This window comes from Brassica rapa, chromosome A04, assembly GCF_000309985.2.
Source record: "Brassica rapa cultivar Chiifu-401-42 chromosome A04, CAAS_Brap_v3.01, whole genome shotgun sequence".
NCBI lineage: Eukaryota > Viridiplantae > Streptophyta > Magnoliopsida > Brassicales > Brassicaceae > Brassica > Brassica rapa.
The window spans coordinates 10,222,111-10,242,259 of NC_024798.2; the positions used below are offsets into that span (position 1 = coordinate 10,222,111).

Sequence of the window (20,149 nt, forward strand, 5' to 3'; positions counted from 1 at the left end):
TTTCATACTACATATGATACAATCAATACTATTAAAACAGAAGACCCTTTTTTGAAGTGCCATCATGTTTCAACAATATTTACAAGATTCTGCCAGTGGATTATTTTAAGCTATGATTTTAATTAAATTATTTATTTTTTGAAATTACTATTTTTTAAACACCTACATCTTATTTAATTAAAACATAACTAATGTTGCTTATTCTACAGAAAAATCGGCAATGGAAATATTTAGTATAACAAACACGATTTTCCTTACTTTAATATTTGAATCAACCAAACAAATATTCCCTATTGTCGCCTCTTAATAAGTGTGTAACAATATTAGAGTCTAACAAAGGATGCAAGTTCTTTTCCGGATAGGAGATTCTAGGGTTCTTATGGAGGACAAGGATTTTCACAAGACAATACTTTATTGGTTTCATAGGTATGTTTTTCTGTAAAATTTTCATTTGTATCTTGTGAGGTTTGATTCGCGGATTCTACGAGACTACAAAGGTGGAAAGAATGTACAGATGGTGGTTTTCAGATGATGAGATCTGGAGATAATAAGGGCTTCGAAAGGTTAGACAGTGTCTTATGAAGTATGATTTGTCTTTTACAGATCCAGAGTGTTCTTATAGATGAGTGGTATGGATTGCTGATGTTTAAGTGATTAATCAAAATCTGGAAACAATCACTTTCAAAATCAAAAGCAAGAGGTCGATCTGTTTCTTATGGAAGAAGCTTCTCTGCCACGCTAAACTATTCCTCTACAGATGCTAATGTCCGGTACCAGGTTTTTCTTATACTTAGTTTTGAATCTTCCATAAATGTTCTTGATCTGATAGTTATACAAGTTAATTGATCTCTGACTTTAGGTATGTTTGGTTCTCACCATCGTTAGAAAAAAACTATGTAGTTGATATTTGTGTATTAGTCTCTCCTAAAAGAAAATTTATTTTCTTTCGTTACAATGTATATATTAATGTTTGTTCTGCTTTAATTGAGGTTTTTGGTGGAAGGGAAAGCTACTTCAAGAGCTTCCATTCTCGATAGACCTTCTTCTCTCAATACTCTTCCATTCTCGATAGACCTTCTTCTCTCAATACTTGAAGTCCGGTTTATGAAGCTCACTTAGTTTTGTTTGTTTGCTTCAAATGTTTGATCTTTATAGGTTGGTTGGAAAAATAGGCTATACCTGGGAAAACAACCCTGCTCTTTCGTTTGTGTTGATGAAGGTATGATTCTCACCTGCCATTGAATTGCTTGATAACAATTTTTACCATCATTTATAAATTAATAGAAAAGAAACATAGTCCCCAAAAAATACAATAAGTATTTTATTAAAATAAAAGATGATATTCTTTTGAATTACTAATTATAATACACTCCAGAATTTATATATTGGAATTTCTTTCACAATTTCAAACACATAATATATTTAAAATGTATTTGTTTTGACAAAAAAAAACATATTCTACCCTTTTTATAAATTTAATTTCAATAGTTAAACCTTCACAACTATGTTAGTGGTTGCAAGAAAATAAAATTCATCTAAAACTTAAATACCTTCAACTAAAAATATCATTTATAAATATTTTCTACACCATCAAAAACTTTAATCTATTGGGTAAAAACAAAAAGAACGAAAATAAACAATTTACATAAATTTATGTGTATCACTATAATATAAAACTTAGTTGACAAAAAAAAAACCCAAACCTTAAATCCTTAGTTTATAATAAACTTACAAATTTATTATCAATTAAATTAAATCTTAAATCCCAAATAAACTGAAATTAAAACATAAAATTATAATAGCTTATCGACAAGGTAAATAAACAAATACCAAATTTCATCAACTAATTTTTTTAATAGATTCATTATCGATATGGTCATACGATATTTTTTTAAACTAAAAAATCTAACATTTTAATTAGAATACAAAACAGATTCTAATAATGTAACTGAAATAATCTAAGAAAAAAAATAAGTAGCAATTACGTACTGGTTCAACAGGTAGCTGGATTCTGGGTTTTAACGACTTTTACCGGTTTTTAAATAATATTTTTTTTTTCAAAAATCTAAATGGAATTACATGCCGGATCATAGGGTTTACCGGTTTGACCGCGGATCCGGACGGGTTTCAAAATACTGCTGAAAACCAAAAAACATTATGGAACGAAATCAAAAATCTAACGTCTGGTCTAATCAAATTGAGAACATACAAACGGTTTTAAATTTGTTAACAAGAAGATAATCCCGCGCTTTCAAAGCGCGGGTCAAAATCTAGTTATGTTTAAAACTATAATATATAGTATATCTTGCAGGACCTTATCAAAAACATTATACACAAATATAACAAGAGAAATAATGATTCTACATACTTAGTGAATAAGATGATTATGACCTCCTTCTATAGATCTTTTTTTTTGAACTAGTCTTTTTATAGATCTTATAAGCGTACACATCACCACAAGAAATATCAGTATTAGTAGCACACCGAAAACACTACAATAAAGTTTTTGTAGCATTTTCACAAACACTAGGTCTGCCGCAGCTACGGTAGACTCCCCTTCTATTCTAGCGTTTTTTATGAGCTATAATAAATAGAGGTATTGTAGCATTAATTATGTTATGGGTAATTTTGTTCTGGCACTTGTTTTGTGCTATTGTATATTTTATGGTATTTTCTTCGTGCTGTAATATAATTTATAACGAGATTTTGACCTGCGCTTGAGAAGCGCATATATTTTTTGGTATTAAGAAATAATTAGGTTGCATCAATTTAGGAAAAATAATTAAGTTGCATCAATTGGAACAACCAAAATAACTAACTATATAATGCATAAAAATATAATTTTGCATAAAAAAGGGGGTGTTATTCAATCTCTGATTTCAAATCAGTTATTAATTTTTTATAATCTATCAAATTTTAAAGTTTTAAGTTGATGGATTCTAAAATCTCTGCAGTAGACCTTAGATTTTGAGAGAGAGAGAGAGAGAGAGAGAGAGAGAGAGAGAGAGAGAGAGAGAGAGAGAGAGAGAGAGCCTTCGATCTGCACCGGTGGAGCTTCTTCGAGTCATCATAAGAAGTTTGAAAACTCACTTTCCACCGAAGAAGAAGATCTAGTTCCCGCCATGGGTTCTTCATAGTTTTGCCTATATGTATTTGTTCACATTATCATACATTTTGGATTTTTAGGTTTCAATATATATTTAACTAACTTCTATTATTCTTAATTGCAGAAGATGGAGTTGATGGTGAAGAAAAGAAATTTCCATCTTTTTATCGCTTGTTGGTGATGAAGATGAAGAACAAGAACTGTGATTGGTGTTTTCTTTTTATTTATTTTTAGGATTAGCATCTTTGATTTGGTGTTGGTTTTATTTAATTTTAGATTCAGAAAACTAAAGCATTTGTTATGAACTTATGAGTTATAATATCTGGATTCATCAACTAAAGTATTGTTTATTTTCAAAATGTTTGGAGTCTAATAAGAGTAAATAATCTAGTGTTTTGATCCAACTAAAATCTTCAACCAACTAGTGTATTGACTTATCCAGTTCAATCCTCGACTAAACTCACTTAGTGATGCGTCATGAAACTGATAAAACGTCATGAATCATGTCTTGAAGCGTTTAGGAGAGATATGTCCGTTTGTAATTCTATGTCCCGCGGGCCATAAAACAATGTGTTCTTGTTATAATTAATAGAACATACAGTGGTTCTGCTATTAATAAACCAGTTTCAATCCAAAAATAATTCTGTCGATGGAAACAATTATTATGTTTCCCGAAAACTTTATAAAGGAATGGTCCACAATGGTATTCTTGTAATAGTTCTAGTAAGTTATGTCTTTTTAATAAGGACTGTGGAAAAAGATGCGGTGATGACACCTAAGCATTGAATCAAAATTTACAACTTAAAATATGTTTCTCAATTAATATAGGGGATTACTATAAGAAGTAAATGCTTGATTATTGAAAATATATGATGGAAAACTTGTTGATCTCTCAAAAAAAAAACATAACATAACAAAAATTAAATAGATATATAAAAAGAGATAGAAAAAGAGACTATATATACATAGAAGATATCACTTTAGATTGTACAAGAAATATTATGAACATAGAAATTATAATCATTGTTAATTAGTCCAATCCTTGCATGAGCATCTGAATGTCATCCATGGATTCACAAATATATGTAAAGTAATCATCCCATGAAAATGTTGTAGCTGGCTCCGGAACAGAGCATGATGTTGTGGACATGCTAGCCAATGGTTCTCTGGTCTGTGTTGTAACATCCAAACTCAAATCCATCTCTCCATCAAAAGCATTTTCATGCTTATCATCCTTGGTGCAATCTGTTTCTTTGGTGTTAGGAGATTCATTCTTGTTTGTGACATGTCTTATATATCTTGCAAGGATGACATTTTGGGGTGGGTTTGCATTTTTATCACTTCGCTTCATTCTCTTCTGGTGCATTCGACGTTTTGTACCATTCCAGCGATTCTTAATAGCATTTTCAGTTCTTCCACAGAGTTTTAAGGCAATCTTGGCCCATTGGTTGCCAAAAACTTTGTGGGCTTCAACCAATATTCGATCTTCTTCTTCAGTCCATGCGCTTTTCTGAAATCACATTAACAATACATATATAAGTAACTGATTGCATTAACAATATATAATAATTTATTATATTGTTGTATGTGTGTTCATATGCAATATGGATATAAATCTACACATATATAAGTTGCGATTTGTGACTAGATTTTATTCTTTAAAAGAAGCATTGGAATATCTATATATAAAAAAAGAAATCACCTTGATGCCATGACGAAGATGGTTGTGCCACCTCTCTCTACATTGTTTTCCTATTCGTGTTCCAAGCATATTTGCGATCTTTTTCCAGTTTTTTGTCCCATAAAGCTCCACTAATTTTCTCAAATTTCTATATTTTCACATGTTCAGGACATAAGTATAATATGACGTTCTCAACAACAACAACAAAAATAATAAAAATAATAATATATTCGTTAAGTTTTCGAAAATGGAGTCAATTTTTTTAGTTTTATTATAAAATTGAAAAATAAAGATCGGCAAAAAGAATAAAATATAAGGACTTACGTATCTTCACTCTGATCCCAAGCCCCAGTGTTAAAGTTGCCTTCCGTCGAAGCCGGAAGATCGATATCTATAAATGGGTATCTTGGTGGTATTTCTGTTATGAGAGAGTTGAAAGTCGGGAGATTTTGAGTACAAGCAAAACTTCGACCAAAATGGTTGTAATTTTGGTTTGGCATCACCGACATCAGGCTTTGGTGATTAGAATCATAATTACTTGTCATAATCGATGAATTAGACCAACCATTCACAGAAGATTGACCTAAATACTCATTGAAACAATTAATATGATCTTTTTGCAGATAAGCTAAATTATCATTAGTAAGAGAACTTTCAGTTTCGTTTCTGGTGAAATTTTTGTTGAAATTATTGAAGGCGTAATCCATTTTAACACCAACTCAGACGATGATTATGAAGTATTTTTTTATGAAAAAAACAATAAGTATGAAATCGAGATTTTGCTTTTAGTTTGGAATCGGAGAAAGAAAGATATCAAATACTACGACTGGATAATAATTTATAACTACGGGAACTTAAAGAACTATATTGATAACTATGGTTCGTTTAAAGGTAAAGATCAATATATATACTTTCAAATTCAGTTAATAATGACAACTTGATTCATTAATTAAGAAACTTCTGGTCAAATCTCTCTATTAAAATTAATTATTGCAATCAATACGGTCAAACCTATATAATCGTAATGCCACGTATATTCAAGTTAAAAGTCAAAATTATCCTTCTGAATTAGGATACATATATGTTATAAAACAAAATAGAATATATATATATATATAATGCCATGTCCTCTTTGGAAACTTAGTACGTGTCTAACGAGTTATCATGAAATAGGAAATAAATCGGGGAGTACTCAAAAAAATTTTATTTGTCTTTTAGCTAATAATAAGTATATAAACTAAATATGTAGATAATAACCTCGTCGTGCACATGGACGCGAGTTACCACATTGGTTTACAGAGTCTACATGAGTCTGTAAATGTTTGCTGTCAAAAAAAGAAAGATAATAACCAAAAGTACAAGTTGTCCTAGTGGTTCATACCATTCTATTTGGGTCTGAAAATCCAATTTCGAGTTATGGGGGCAGGGTTTCTGTCTGCAACCCAATTTCACATATGTGGCTTTTTTTTCTTTCAGTTTTGTTTTAATTGCTTTTTCATGATTTTTCAACCACATCTAATGATATATCTACTAAAAAACAAATTTGGATATTAAAAGCTAATAAAATAGAGTTTCCGAATAATACATCAGAATTACATTCGAAATCGTCACGGCTATTTACCGTGGAATGAGTTTCCAGCTGCCGAATTGTTCTAGCGAGTTTTAGAACAGGGATACCATGTATATTTAAGTCAAATGTCAAAAGTAGGATTCGATATTAATTGACTTTTTGGACAATACAGTATATATCTATAAAAAAAAAACCTCTAATTGTATTTAACTTCTATTATGTATATATATATATAATTTGGTAACTTCACATATTCTATATTTTTGTTTCGTATGTATTATACTTTAAATTTTTTTTTTAAATACTTAGATTTTATAAGTAATTTTATGTGTGACGCATTATTCTATATAAAGAGCATTATGGTGAAATGCTATTTTCCTTGTTATTTTATATAGAAACCATATAGTTTCAAAACAAAAAAGGTAATGAGTTATAATGGTCATGCTTTCTGCAATATGCACACACACACATATATATATATATATATCTAATATATAAAAAGTAGATGTAGACACCTAAACAATTTCTTGAATAAACATTCTACATAATATATAACACGTTATGTTTCAGATGATACGACTTTTCAAGTTTTTGATAAATAGAAAATTATTTATCCCAAAAATATTATGTGTAATTATTATTATAAATTGATTACATATCTACTACTGACCTAGTACGTAGTTTGATTAATTACTATAATCTCGGATAAAATATAACATATGATTTTATATATTTGATAGTGATTTGATAAATACAAATATATATGTCTGCGTTAACAACACTTATAATATCGAACTATATAAGACAATGTGTGCTTGTTATAATTAATAGAACTAGATTTTGACCCGCGCAACCGCGCGGGTGTTTATTTTTACTTCTTTTATACATAAATTATTATTTTAAAACATTAGTGATATTTTTTTAACATTAATCATATACTTAAATGTTTATATAACTATTTTAAATATAATAATTTTATAATTTAGATGTTATAATTAATCATTTGGTTAAAACCGTATGTATTTTCACTTCTTATTATATATTTATCTTATTGTATTTGCATTTAGTTATCAAGCAAATTATTATATTCATGAGAAAACATATTTGAAAATTATTTTATATTTAATTTATGCTAAATTCTGACCCGTGTTTCAAAGCTGTATTTCTTTTTACTAATATTTTTTATACTTATTCATTTTAGATAATATATTATTGTATATACAAAAGTATAAGATATGTTAATTTTTAGACATGTATTATAAGGTTTGTTAATTTTAAGTCGTTCTATCATCATATTATATTTTTAAAATAAATAATTTATATTTATGAAAATAAAATTTATAAATTTATCAATTGAATATACTTTTATCATATTTATTTAAGTATAATAATTGTATTTTAACATGATCATGACTATAAAGTGGGTAAAATAGGATATAATTTTTTTATTTTTTATTTTGTAAACGATAACTTAAAATATATTAAATTATTGTTAAAATAATTTTACACAGATTTATTAGAATTTTTAAATATAATATATAAATATATATTATATTTAAAATGAAAATATATTATGATTAAAGTAGTTACAAAGATTTTATATTATAAGCTTTAAAGAAATACATGTTAATTTTTATACATGTATTATATATTTTGCTTAATCCATCTTACCAACATATTAGATTTTATTTTTGAACATAAATATTTTATACTTATGAAAATAAAATTTATAAAATTTATAAATTTAATACAATTTTATTATACTTAGCTCAATATAATAATTTTCTTTTAATATGATTGATTATGATTATATAATATATAAAATATTACTGAATTTTTTATTTTTTATTTTATAAATGATTACTGAATTTATTAATGTATAATAATATTTCAAACTAATTTCAAAATTAATGAAAAATATTTAAATATAATTTCGAAAATAAAGATCTTGTAAAAATCTTTTAAAACAGATTTGTTAGATTTTTCAAATAAATATATTTATATTTTAAATAAAAAGATATCAAAAGATATTATGATTAAAGTATTTTAAAGATTCTATGTATTATTATTCTTAATAAAATACATTTAATAAGATTTCTAAGTGATGGTCCAAATAAAAAAAATCACACATGAAAGAAGTCATGACTTCTCTTTTAATATATAAGATTGCATAAGTACTTTTAAATTTCTATACATCATAATCGAACCTGAATCAAATAGAGTAATATGATTACTTTTGGTTATTTAGTTATTTTTAAGTTAAGCTTAATTTGAATTCAACATACCTGAATTGAATTGGTTAATATTCTTACTTTTCATACAAATATCCGTACCGGCGTCAAATACATTAGTTTTTGGATATTTGTAGGTTTGTATATATCAAAACGAAATTCATCTGGACCCGATTCGAAACACACATGAAAATTTATAATACCGAAATAAAGTCTAGTTTCAAAACTCAATAAGCATGATAACCCAAAGAAATAACTCGTAGCTGAATAGTTATCTGAATGTCCATGTTTAACTGATACATAAGTAAATAAAAAAACATTTGTTAACCATTTTGAATTCTTATCACAAATAGAGTAGTTTCATTCAAATACGTTGAATTATTATAGTTAATATGTAAATAATCCTGGCAAAATATTATAGTAAATATAGTTAATGAGATAGTTAAAAGTGAGAAAATGAATGTAAAAGATAAAATAAAAAATTGAAAACAAATAAGTTTTGTTTTTATGTCACTATTATATATCATATATGTCATCATATAACTAATCATATTTTATATGTACCATAATATAAGTAATCATATAATTAATAGTATTTTATACGTACCATCATATAAATAATCACATATATTATATTTATAAAACTTAATATGAAATATAAAAACCATAATTTAAGTTGGTGTTTTTAATTAAGCTTTGTATTGTATTTTTCTTATATATACTGAAAATTATTTTTTTAAATGGTTATTGGAAAATATTTTAGTAAAAAATAAATTTTGAATATTTGTATATTTTTGAATCAATTTTTATATAAATTAATCTTAAATTATTATTTTGTTTTGAGTTTTGTATAGAAATAATTAAAAGTGAGAAAATGAATGTAAAAGATAAAATAAAAATTGAAAACAAATAAATTTTGTTTTGTACTTCTGTAATAAATTATATTAACTTATTTAGTAAATATAATAAATGAAGTGGTTAAAATTGATTAACAATAGAATAAAAATCTTTAAAAAATCAATTAAAATAAGCAAGTATAATTTGTACTGCTATCTATGTTTCCAAACAATTCTCATTTATATTACTATCCAAGTTTCCAAACAACTCTCAAATGTACTTCAGTTTTAATAATATAGATATACAGTGGTTCTGTTATTAATAAACCAGTTTCAATCCAAAATTAATTCTGTCGATGGAAACAATTATTATGTTTCCCTAAAACTTTATAAATGAATGGTCCACAATGGTATTATTGTAATAATTCTAGTAAGTTATGTCTTTTTAATAAGGACTGTGGGAAAAGCTGTGGGGATGACACCTAAGCATTGAGTCAAAATTTATAACTTAAAAAATGTTTCTCAATTTATATATAGGTGATTACTATAAGAAGTAAATGTTTTATTATTGAAAATATATGATAGAAAATTTGTGGATCTCTCTCAAAAAAAAAACATAACATGACAAAAAATAAATAGATATATAAAAACTGATGGAAAAAGAGACGATATATACATAGAAGATACCACTTTAGATTGTACAAAAAATATTATGAACATAGAAATTATCTTCATACATAGAAATTTCTTCATTGTTAATTAGTCCAATCCATGCATGAGCATCTGAATGTCATCCATGGATTCTCAAATATATGTAAAGTAATCATCCCATGAAAATGTCATAGCTGGCTCGGGAACATAGCTTGATGTTGTGGACATGCTAGCCAATGGTTTTGTGGTCTGTGTTGTAACATCCAGACTCAAATCCATCTCTCCATCAAAAGCATTTTCATGATCATCATCCTTGGTGCAATCTGTTTCTTTGGTGTTAGGAGATTCATTCTCGTTTGTGACGTGTCTTATATATCTTGCAAGGAAGACATTTTGGGGTGGGTTTGCATTTTTATCACTTTGCTTCATTCTCTTCTGGTGCATTCGACGCTTTAAACCATTCCAGCGATTCTTAATAGCCTTTTCAGTTCTTCCACAGAGTTTTAAGGCAATCTTGGCCCATTTGTTGCCAAAAACCTTGTGGGCTTCAACCAATATTCGATCTTCTTCTTCAGTCCATGCGCTTTTCTGAAATCACATTAACAATACACATAAGTAACTGACTGCATTAACAATATATAATAATTTATTGTATTGCTGTATGTGTATTCATATACAATATGGATATATATCTACACATATATAAGTTGCGATTTGTGACTAGATTTTATTTTCTTTAAAAGAAGCATTAGAATATCTATATAAAAAAAAGAAATCACCTTGATGTCATGACGAAGATGGTTCTGCCACCTCTCTCTACGTTGTTTTCCTATTCGTGTTCCAAGCATATTTGCGATATTTTTCCAGTTCTTTGTCCCATAAAGCTCCACTAGTTTTCTCAAATTTCTATATTTTTACATGTTCAGGACATAAGTATAATATGACATTCTCAACAACGATAAAAAAATCATAGAAAAAATAATATATTCGTAAAATTTAGAAAATGGAGTCAATTTTTTTAGTTTTATTATAAAATTCAAAAATAAAGATCGACAAAAAGAATAAAATATAAGGACTTACGTATCTTCACTCTGATCCCAAGCCCCTGTGTTAAAGTTACCTTTCGTCGAAGCCGGGAGCTCGATATCTATAAATGGGTATGTTGGAGGTATATCTGTTATGAGAGAGTTGAAAGTCGGGAGATTTTGAGTACAGACAAAAGTTCGACCAGAATGGTTGTAATTTTGGTTTGGCATCACCGACATCAGGCTTTGGTGATTAGAATCAGAATTACTTGTCATAATTGATGAATTAGACCAACCATTCACAGAAGATTGACCTAAATACTCATTGAAACAATTAATATGATCTTTTTGCAGATAAGCTAAATTATCATTAGTAATAGAACTTTCAGTTTCGTTTCTGGTGAAATTTTTGTTGAAGATATTGAACGAATAATCCATTTTAACACCAACTCAGACGATGATTATGAAGTATTTTTTTTTATGAAAAAACAATATAGGTATGAAATCGAGATTTTGCTTTTAGTTTGGAACCGGAGAAAGAAAGATATCAAATACTACGAGTGGATAATAATTTATAACTATGGGAACTTAAAGAACTATATTGATAACTATGGTTCTTTTAAAGGTAAAGATCAGTATATGTAGTTTCAAATTCAGTTAATAATGACAACTTGATTCATTAATTAAGAAACTTTTGGTCAAATCTCTCTATGAAAATTAATTATTGCATTCAATACGGTCTAACTTATATAATCGTAATGCCACATATATTCTAGTTAAAAGTCAAAATTACCGTTCTGAATTAGGATATATAATGCCACGCCCTCTTTGGAAACTCAGTATGTGTCCAGCGAGTTATCATAAAATTGAAAATAAATCGGGGAGTACTCGAATTTCTTTTTTTTCTCTTTTAGCAAATAATAAGTATATAAAATAAATATGTAGATAATAAACATAATACAAGCTGTCCTAGTGGTTCGTACAATTCTATTTGGATCTGAAAACCCAAGTTCGAGTTATGGGGGCAGGGTTTCTGTATGCAACCCAATTTCACATATGTGGCTTTTTCTAGCTTTCAGTTTTGTTTTAAATGCCTTTTCATTATTCTTCTATCATATCTAATGCTATATCTACAAAAAAAAAACAGATTTGGATATTAAAAGATAATAAAATAGAGTTTCAAAATAATGCATCCGAAATACACTCCAAATCGTCACGGCTATTTGCCGTGGAACGAGTTTCCAGCTGCCGAATCGTTCTAGCGAGTTTTAGAACAGGGATACCATGTATATTTAAGTCAAATGTCAAAAGTATGATTCTATATTAATTGACTTTTTGGACAATACTCTGTATATATCTATAATAAATTACCTCTGATTGTGTTTAAATTCTATTTTATATATATATATATATATATATATATATTTATATTCAACTCTTTACTTTTTTGTCTTTTTGTTTCAGATGTATTATAATTTAAAATTTAAAATAAAAATACTTAGATTTTATAATTAATTTTATGTATGACACATTATTCTATATAAAGAGTGTTATGGTGAAATGCTATTTTCCTTGTTGTTTTATATAGAAAACATATAGTTTCAAAAAAAGTAAAGAGTTATAATGAAATGCTAACTTATTTTATACAGAAAACATTGTTTTACACAATTCAAGTTTGGAGTTTTAAAATATTAAAATTGAGAAGTGAAGAGTTATAATTTCATTTTTTCAATTTCAATTTTTATTTCTGGTTTAGCTTTTAGGAATCAGGATTAGAATTTAGACTCTTGTTTTAATTTACAAAATACATAAATATAAAATTAATTTATGTTTTACATAGAATGTTGTGGTCTCATTCAAAATGGTATATTCAATTTAAAAATAAATATCTGTTTTTTTAAAAAAAAATACAAATAATAAGGTATGAAGAATAATATTTTAATAAGTTGAGAATATTGAATCCGTTTACATAAAAATCATCTAAAGAAAGGAAATATGAAAGGGGAAACCATTTTAGGTATATATCAAAAAAATAGGTAGTATAAACATACTTTTAAGATCAAAGTTGTCTTTAACAATCAGTTTGGGTGTGTCAAAGTTCATTTTCATGGGAAATTAGACAAACTCTTAATCAATCCAAAAACAATCTGGATATTCGTAAGTCTTCAGAGCAAATAAAATATTAAAATCAGTATCCGTAAAAAAACTAAACAATTCACAAATAAAAGAAAAATTAGAGTCATATCCCCCCTATGCTCCAACTTTAATACACATATATGTATATCTACATCTAAATATATGTATAATATTCAATGTAAAATTTTTGTAATTATTTTACATATAATTTTATTTGTTAAATTACTTATAAAAGTATTAAATTAAGAAAGTAATATAAAATATTTATAAAACGACAATTCTGTAAAATTTTATGTTTTATAAAAAAACAATAATTAATTTTAAAAAAGAAGTACATTTATGGAGAATGAAAATTAAGGAGTATACACTCTTTTAACGCATAAGTCTTTACTTTGGTAAGCATTTTCAAGTTCACTTCTCATGTTCTATCGTCTTCAACAAGTGATATATATTTCTGCTCATGTAATAATTTATTTTCCAAAAATTGTGCTAATTGACTTTGTATTTTGTGGTTCTTGCATATTTGTATTCTAAATTTGATTTTTAAGTTCAATAGTTCATAAAATATATGTTTTAAGTACAAAACGATGAACTAAACGAGTAGGCTTTTAATCAATATTTACGCAAAAGCCTTCAAGAGACAAGTACATGAAGCTCGTCTGAAAGAGATATTTCAACGGAATAATATGCAAAAGCAGTAGATCTTTCTCAGTTCTGATAGAATAACCACTTAAGCCAAAAATTCTCACAACCTGTATATAAACAACAAAAAGCAAAAGCCTAGGTTTCTAAGTGCAGATAATTTTGATATCAGTGTTTCTGTCTCTCTTTTTCTGTCTCAGCCTTTGTTTATATACTCATCCGTAGGTTGGCCACCTTCCTATTTTCCGCAGATTCGTGTTTATCCTCTTTCCAGTTTTGTTCGACGTTTCCTTATCTTCGAGATTCGAGCCTATCTTCTTCGAAAGTTTTTCTTTTATCCAAGTAAGTAGTTTATCATTGATTTGGACTTTTTATGGTTTAAATCATCGTAGGCTATTTTTGTGCGTTTAAGTCATTTCATACTCTTTTTATGGTTTAAGCCTTCCATGATTTTCCTGAAAATCTTGTTGTTTCAATTTGAGTAGCAATTTATTGTGGCATTAGTTTACAAAATCATTTATTTTTTGTCAAAAATATATTAGGAGATAAACTTTTTGAAGAATATTCTAAAGATGTGAAGAAATATAATTATTTAAAACTAATGTGTATATATATTTTTAAAGGTGATGAAGACATGGAGAATAAAGTTTAAATGTGTTTTTGTATTGATTTTCGATTTGCACTATTAAATTTTTTTTTATTCTTATTACATTTTTAGTTTGTTATTTTTTAAGTTTTTCTAAAGATTATGGTTATTGAAACAATTTATTTGATATGATTTATATTTGTAAGAATATGCATATTATTTACAAAATATTACTAAATTCAGTTTAATCCAATCAAACATGATCGAATTTGGTCGAACTACAATGATCCATGACTCAAAATATTTCTAGGTCGGTAGCCGGTCCGGTTTTAAAAACATTGTACAAAACTGTATTTATTACGTCTAAAATGAAACAAATTTATCAGTTTAATATGTTTATGATTAAACAACGCATTTGATTAGTACGGGAAAAACCGTGACTACGCGACCTCGGTTTGCTTATATTTCCAATTCTTGCTGGGGTGGTTCATGTATTCGGTTCATTTCTATATTATAGTTGTCTTAAATGCAATTGGGCTGACTCAAAAACTGGGCTAATAAAATCACGCGGGAAGATGCTAGTTCTCGCGGGAAAATTGAACGGTTCCATACTCCCAAGTAAACCTAAACCTGAAAAATTGAGGGGAAAATCGGAAAATCAATTAATTATCAAAGGCGCGAAAAAGAGCCGTTGCGGAACAAAACTCTCATATTATGGCGCCAAAAAAGACGGTGGTTCAGAGACTACCCGTAAATTTTATCGGGCAGCTAAAAATTAGTTATTTGAAAATTAACAAATTTACCCCTTTTTCTTCTTTCTTTTTCAAAAACTTCCCTTTTTTCTTTATTTTTCCAGAGAGTCAGCATTTGCAAACGCAGAGAGAGAGAGAGAATATTTATTTGACTATTTAAAGCTTTCTTTATCACAACTCTCCTTCATTTTTCTTCTCCTACTTCTAAAACCTTTCCTTTTATTCTCTCTAATCATTTTCTTGTTCGTGTTCCTTATTCTGATTCCTCTTCTCATCATTTGATTCAAAAAGAACCAATCTTTTCTAATATCTCCACTCTTCTTCTTGTTTCCTACACAAGTGGAACAACTCTCTGGTTTTTTTACCTTTTTGGTACTCTGTTTCTGGAGTTAAAACAGAGAAAAGAGATATGGGTTTTTCGAAGAAATCTCAATTAGACGGCGGTTTAGATTTCGACGGGAAGAAATGGGTTATCGCCGGAATCGGGATTCGGGCTTCACTGAAGCCGGTGAAGACAAAACTCAGAGCACCGGAGACTGAAGCCGAAGTTGAAGAAGAGGAAGAATGTTCGACGACGCCAACTGCAAAGGAAGCAAAGATACCAGAGAAATTGAAATGTCCTCCAGCACCCAGAAAGAGACGGCCGGCGTTGAAGTGTCGGAGTAACGCCGTTAGAGAGTTCTTCACGCCTCCTGACGATTTAGAGACGGTGTTTATACGGCGCCGTTAAGTAACAGAAACAAAAATATTAGTGAGTTTGTATATTAGTCGTGTAACGTATTAATTACAAGCCATGAAACTTCAGTTACAATATTAGTAATTAGATTTTAATGATTTCCTTAGAGTGTATGCTTTTCAAAATTCAGTTTGCTCTTTTTAGTTTTTTTTTCATAGAGTGTATGATTTCCTTAGAGATTAGTTTCTGTATTTTTTTTGTCATAACGGGAAGTTTATTGTACAAACATGATAATGGATAGTTTCTAAATTAGCTTCATACCATATCTTGTTTTGGTTCTTTTTTTTTTTTTTTTTTTGAACAACACATTTGGTTCTATCTATAAGTCATATAGCTATATTAATTTCTTTAAAATCTACTGTTGTTATAAAGGACATTTTGTAAATTATACAGTGAAAGATGTAATTTAACGATGATAATGGTTAACCTCTAAACTTGATTTAATTCCATATTTACTTCATCACTTTGGTTTTATCTATCTCTCGGTTTCATGAATATTCTGATTATGCATACTGTATATGCACAAATATCAGTCACAACTTGTAAAATACTAATTTAGATGTAGATAATTATAGATTGATAAAAGAAAAATGTAGATAATTAAAATCTTAGAGCCTTTTAGATTCGGCCTACGAAGACCAGAAAGGAAGTGCGTTAGCAAAACGTACCAATAAGAAATAACAAGCGGTGATAGCCTAATGGCAATTTGTTAGAGTTTGATGTACTCACATTTCTAATTTTGATTCCATTGAAAATTAAATTATCACTATTTACCAATGTAGGTTTAGATTTCAGCTCAAGTGGTTTACATGGTGGGTCGTAACAGATGATCCATCACCTGACATTAGTCAAAAAAATATTTTAAACTCGGATCAGGTAGTATAGTATGCTTTCAGTCTATTCCACTTTTTACTATTAAGTGTGTTCCTTCCTTTCGGAGCCAATCTAATCAGCTAATAGCGCTTATAAAAAAAAACGTACCAATAATCTTAACCAGTAAAACTGACCAATAATTTACACAAGAGAAAAAGCCTACACGTCAAGCCTTTGATGCCCTTCTTGTTGATCTAACTTTTGTTATTTTTGAGGTGATAATATTCGATATACATCATCATAGAGGCTGGAATTATTATTTTTTGCCCGCCAACTAATACACTGGTTACCTCAGTACATGTTTTTGAGTATTTGATGCACGGTTCACCATCTCCTGCGTATTTTGTTGTTTTTTTCTTTTAAAATAGAAGAATTTTATAATACAAATAAGGTTTGATATAATGTGTTTTTAAATAGTAATCTTCAAATATAAAGTAAAATGTAAAATAATATTATTTCTTCTTCTATAAATACAGGAAAAATAGTAATCTCTATTTTAGAGCAAAAAAATATAGATGAGCTAGAGTAATTTTATCTAAATGCTATTTTAGAAGAAAGTAAAAAAACTGTGTTGAAGATGTTCTAAGTGTTTCATTCAGTTCCGGTTCTGGATTTTGAATTTTAACAATCATATTTTCATTATGTTTTTAATTTCATTTTAGTTCATATCAATTTGGCTATAGTTTATATATAACGAGTGTTGAATCGGCTTTTGGATAGATTTTTTGGATATGGTTTAAGTTTAGATTGAACCGTACCATATACTTACTTTACTTATCTTCATAGAAATCTGTATGATGTTGTTATCTTCATAGGTTGAGATCCATATATTGCTGTCCGAGTGTTTGAAAAATTCCTACAAAAGTTTTTTCCATAATTATGCTTGATTTACTTTATCAAATGTTCTAGATGTGGGAAAAGACAGTTTTCATTAACAAATAATATGGTGGGATCTTATTTCACATGTTTTATTTTAAAGAAAAAGATGGGCATATGATTGAAACTATTTAAAAAGAGAAGAAATGAACAATTTTACAATGCCCACATGTAATGTTTTATTTTGTGACTTAAAATGACTGAAGGATTCCAATGCATGACCTTTTTAAGGAGGCCTCTTCTAAAGCCATCCAACAAATGTTTTTCTTTTTTTTAGGTTAAAGAGCTTTTTACGTCACAATTGCAAACTCAGAAGTCCAGTCTCTTTATTTTATTTACTACTACTTTGTGTAGTATACATTAATTAATTAACCGTCTAAGACATTATGATTACCAATTACTCATGCTACGCACCAGTACTATTTCAGTGTTAAATATGTGTTGCATGTAAATCACTAATCGTCACTCTCTTTATGTTCTTGTGGTTTGAGTCATGAAAAGGACAAAATAGGTTCAAGAATAACGGTGCGATAAGAGAATCCAATGTGGGACTTAACGCTTTGTTTGCTTCCTTCACGCGATAGCGACCAGTCTAGTGTTTTCTTTTTTATTTCTAAGATGTTTGGACTGGGGAGACTATGACGAGTTTGGATCATTCTTGTGAACGAGTTTATAGTTCACCGTCACGACTTGAATTTATAGGAACTAAGACATTTTATTTCCTTGAATATTTCTGTGTTTGTCAACTGAAATGCGCTACCGACACTAAGTATTCTTATGTTTTGCTTTCTCTACATAATATTCAGTAACTTAGTAATTAAACTGCCATGTAAAGTTGAACGGAGAAAAGGAAATCCAAGTTTAAATTAGTTTAATAGAATGACATGTCAATTGTGGATTATAGTTTAAATCCAATCCATAAAAGTGATATTAGAGAAATCATTATGCAAGGGATTAGATTTTAAGAAAGCTCAGACCAAAACTGTAGCAATGCAAATACCTAGACCTTATTCTGGAAGAACCAAAAAAAAAAAAACATACCTTACATTTGTCACTAATGATATTGGATCAAGCTTACGTACATTTTTTTCTTCTTAAATTAACGTGTACTTTTAAGTTATAATTATAAAGCTGCCATTTGTGTTTCTTAATTTGTCAAATTATTATTAGTCTTAGAGATTTTCACCATATCAAATATAATAGCATTTTTGTTTTCTTTTTCGACGTAGATGCCGTGTTGTATATAATACAAAACATTTTAAACGTTTGAACTTTGAAGTAAAAAAGATTTAGGGCTTGAATTTGAATCCGAGATTGATTATATGTTCAAAAGACACCGTTTGAACTGTTTGATTAGCCAATGTCATCTCTGTGAAAAATGTACTTGCGTTATAGAATAAACTAGTTATCGCGCTGTCTGATTTAAATTTGAAATGACTTTCCAAACAATACTATATGGAGTATCTGAATCGTTTGTTACTGCACCATCATGATAACTATCCGAGCCAAATCTCAAATTTAGATTGGTCAATTATTAGCAAATTTGTTCTCACAAGATATTGAACCCATGACAAACAGATTTACGCAGTAGCAACTTTGTTTTCACAAGAAATTGAACCCATGACAAACAGATTTACGCAGTGCTCCAAAATAGCTTTTACAGCCAATTTGTCTTTCATCTAATTATCTGTCCAAATTTATCATGAATTATCCAACTTTGTTTTTGACAGAAAACGAATTCTAGTCAGACGAATTTACACCATACTCTTTTAAATTAGGCTACCATTAGAATGTTTTCTTGTTTTGATTAATTTCTTTTTTTTTTATTAGAGAATGGTCTCTAAAATATGTAATTATGTAAGAATTCACGATGCATAAATCAACTTCTTATCAACTCTACATTGTGTAAATCAACTATACATTGTTTAATTAAGCATATTTACAAACATAGTTCTCTGTGAATCTTAAACAATCTATTATTCATATTTTGGATATTCTTGTATGCATATATATGGATATATTGTGAGAACATGATGTGCATGCATAACATTAGACAATTTTATATTTTGCTTTTACTGTACTGTCGGAGTTTTGGTTCTCTTTTATTTGGACAGATACATACATATCGGACTTGTCTATATAGACATGATCAACAATGCATGTGCTTCAGTAGGGGAACAATCAATCTCTCTTACTCTATGTATAATAACAATATATAAAGTGATAGAATTAACGTAATGACAGCATTTGTATAATACATTATTTTTTATACAATTTTCTGTACATGAAACACTGTATATTGTAAGAAAGTTTTACTTCCATGCTATCAGAATTCCGAAGTTATATTGTATGTTAAAGTTTTACAAAACATGTCAAACATATTCTTCCGGATGAGACTAAGCAAATATATTAGCTAATTTTGCACCCAAAAAAAAAAGACTAAGCATA

The 20,149-nt window shown here is 28.2% G+C and overlaps 3 protein-coding genes and 1 long non-coding RNA gene across 5 annotated transcripts; 2 read left to right on the forward strand and 2 right to left on the reverse strand.

Annotated features, from left to right (window-relative positions):
* The first annotated feature begins 10 nt into the window (after positions 1-10).
* LOC117133499 lies at positions 11-1,801 on the forward strand. The gene is made up of 2 exons (XR_004457350.1): positions 11-426; positions 604-1,801. It is a non-coding gene; the product is annotated as an uncharacterized LOC117133499 (long non-coding RNA).
* An 83-nt stretch (positions 1,802-1,884) lies between these two features.
* On the reverse strand, positions 1,885-7,363 carry LOC103863993 (transcription factor MYB115). Its single transcript, XM_018658477.2, has 3 exons — positions 5,112-7,363; positions 4,809-4,935; positions 1,885-4,616 (listed from the first exon to the last, which is right to left on the reverse strand). The coding sequence occupies exons 1-3, from the start codon at positions 5,492-5,494 to the stop codon at positions 4,137-4,139; spliced, it is 990 nt and encodes a 329-aa protein (XP_018513993.2). The 5' UTR covers positions 5,495-7,363; the 3' UTR covers positions 1,885-4,136.
* A 2,018-nt stretch (positions 7,364-9,381) lies between these two features.
* On the reverse strand, positions 9,382-15,031 carry LOC108871627 (transcription factor MYB115-like). 2 transcript variants are annotated; one of them, XM_033289812.1, is made up of 4 exons: positions 11,304-15,031; positions 11,156-11,222; positions 10,855-10,981; positions 9,382-10,663 (listed from the first exon to the last, which is right to left on the reverse strand). In XM_033289812.1, exons 1-4 carry the CDS (start codon positions 11,536-11,538, stop codon positions 10,229-10,231), a joined length of 864 nt encoding a protein of 287 aa, XP_033145703.1. In that variant the 5' UTR covers positions 11,539-15,031; the 3' UTR covers positions 9,382-10,228. The 2 variants fall into 2 exon arrangements, with proteins under 2 accessions (XP_033145703.1, XP_018513841.2); XM_018658325.2 differs by having other exon boundaries at positions 9,389-10,663; positions 11,156-15,031.
* Positions 15,032-15,348: 317 nt separating this feature from the next.
* LOC103863994 (cyclin-dependent protein kinase inhibitor SMR6) lies at positions 15,349-18,523 on the forward strand. Its single transcript, XM_033289829.1, has one exon. The coding sequence runs from the start codon at positions 15,626-15,628 to the stop codon at positions 15,944-15,946; it is 321 nt and encodes a 106-aa protein (XP_033145720.1). The 5' UTR covers positions 15,349-15,625; the 3' UTR covers positions 15,947-18,523.
* Positions 18,524-20,149: the final 1,626 nt, after the last annotated feature.

Excerpts from the sequence above, each read along its gene's own strand:
- LOC103863993 (XM_018658477.2), bottom strand. The coding sequence starts at position 5,494 with ATGGATTACGCCTTCAATAATTTCAACAAAAATTTCACCAGAAACGAA. Across the intron at positions 4,936-5,111 it reads TGGGATCAGAGTGAAGATAC|AAATTTGAGAAAATTAGTGG; the intron begins GTAAGTCCTTAT and ends GTGAAAATATAG. Across the intron at positions 4,617-4,808 it reads ATCTTCGTCATGGCATCAAG|AAAAGCGCATGGACTGAAGA; the intron begins GTGATTTCTTTT and ends ATGTGATTTCAG.
- LOC108871627 (XM_018658325.2), bottom strand. The coding sequence starts at position 11,538 with ATGGATTATTCGTTCAATATCTTCAACAAAAATTTCACCAGAAACGAA. Across the intron at positions 10,982-11,155 it reads TGGGATCAGAGTGAAGATAC|AAATTTGAGAAAACTAGTGG; the intron begins GTAAGTCCTTAT and ends GTAAAAATATAG. Across the intron at positions 10,664-10,854 it reads ATCTTCGTCATGACATCAAG|AAAAGCGCATGGACTGAAGA; the intron begins GTGATTTCTTTT and ends ATGTGATTTCAG.
- LOC103863994 (XM_033289829.1), top strand. The coding sequence starts at position 15,626 with ATGGGTTTTTCGAAGAAATCTCAATTAGACGGCGGTTTAGATTTCGAC.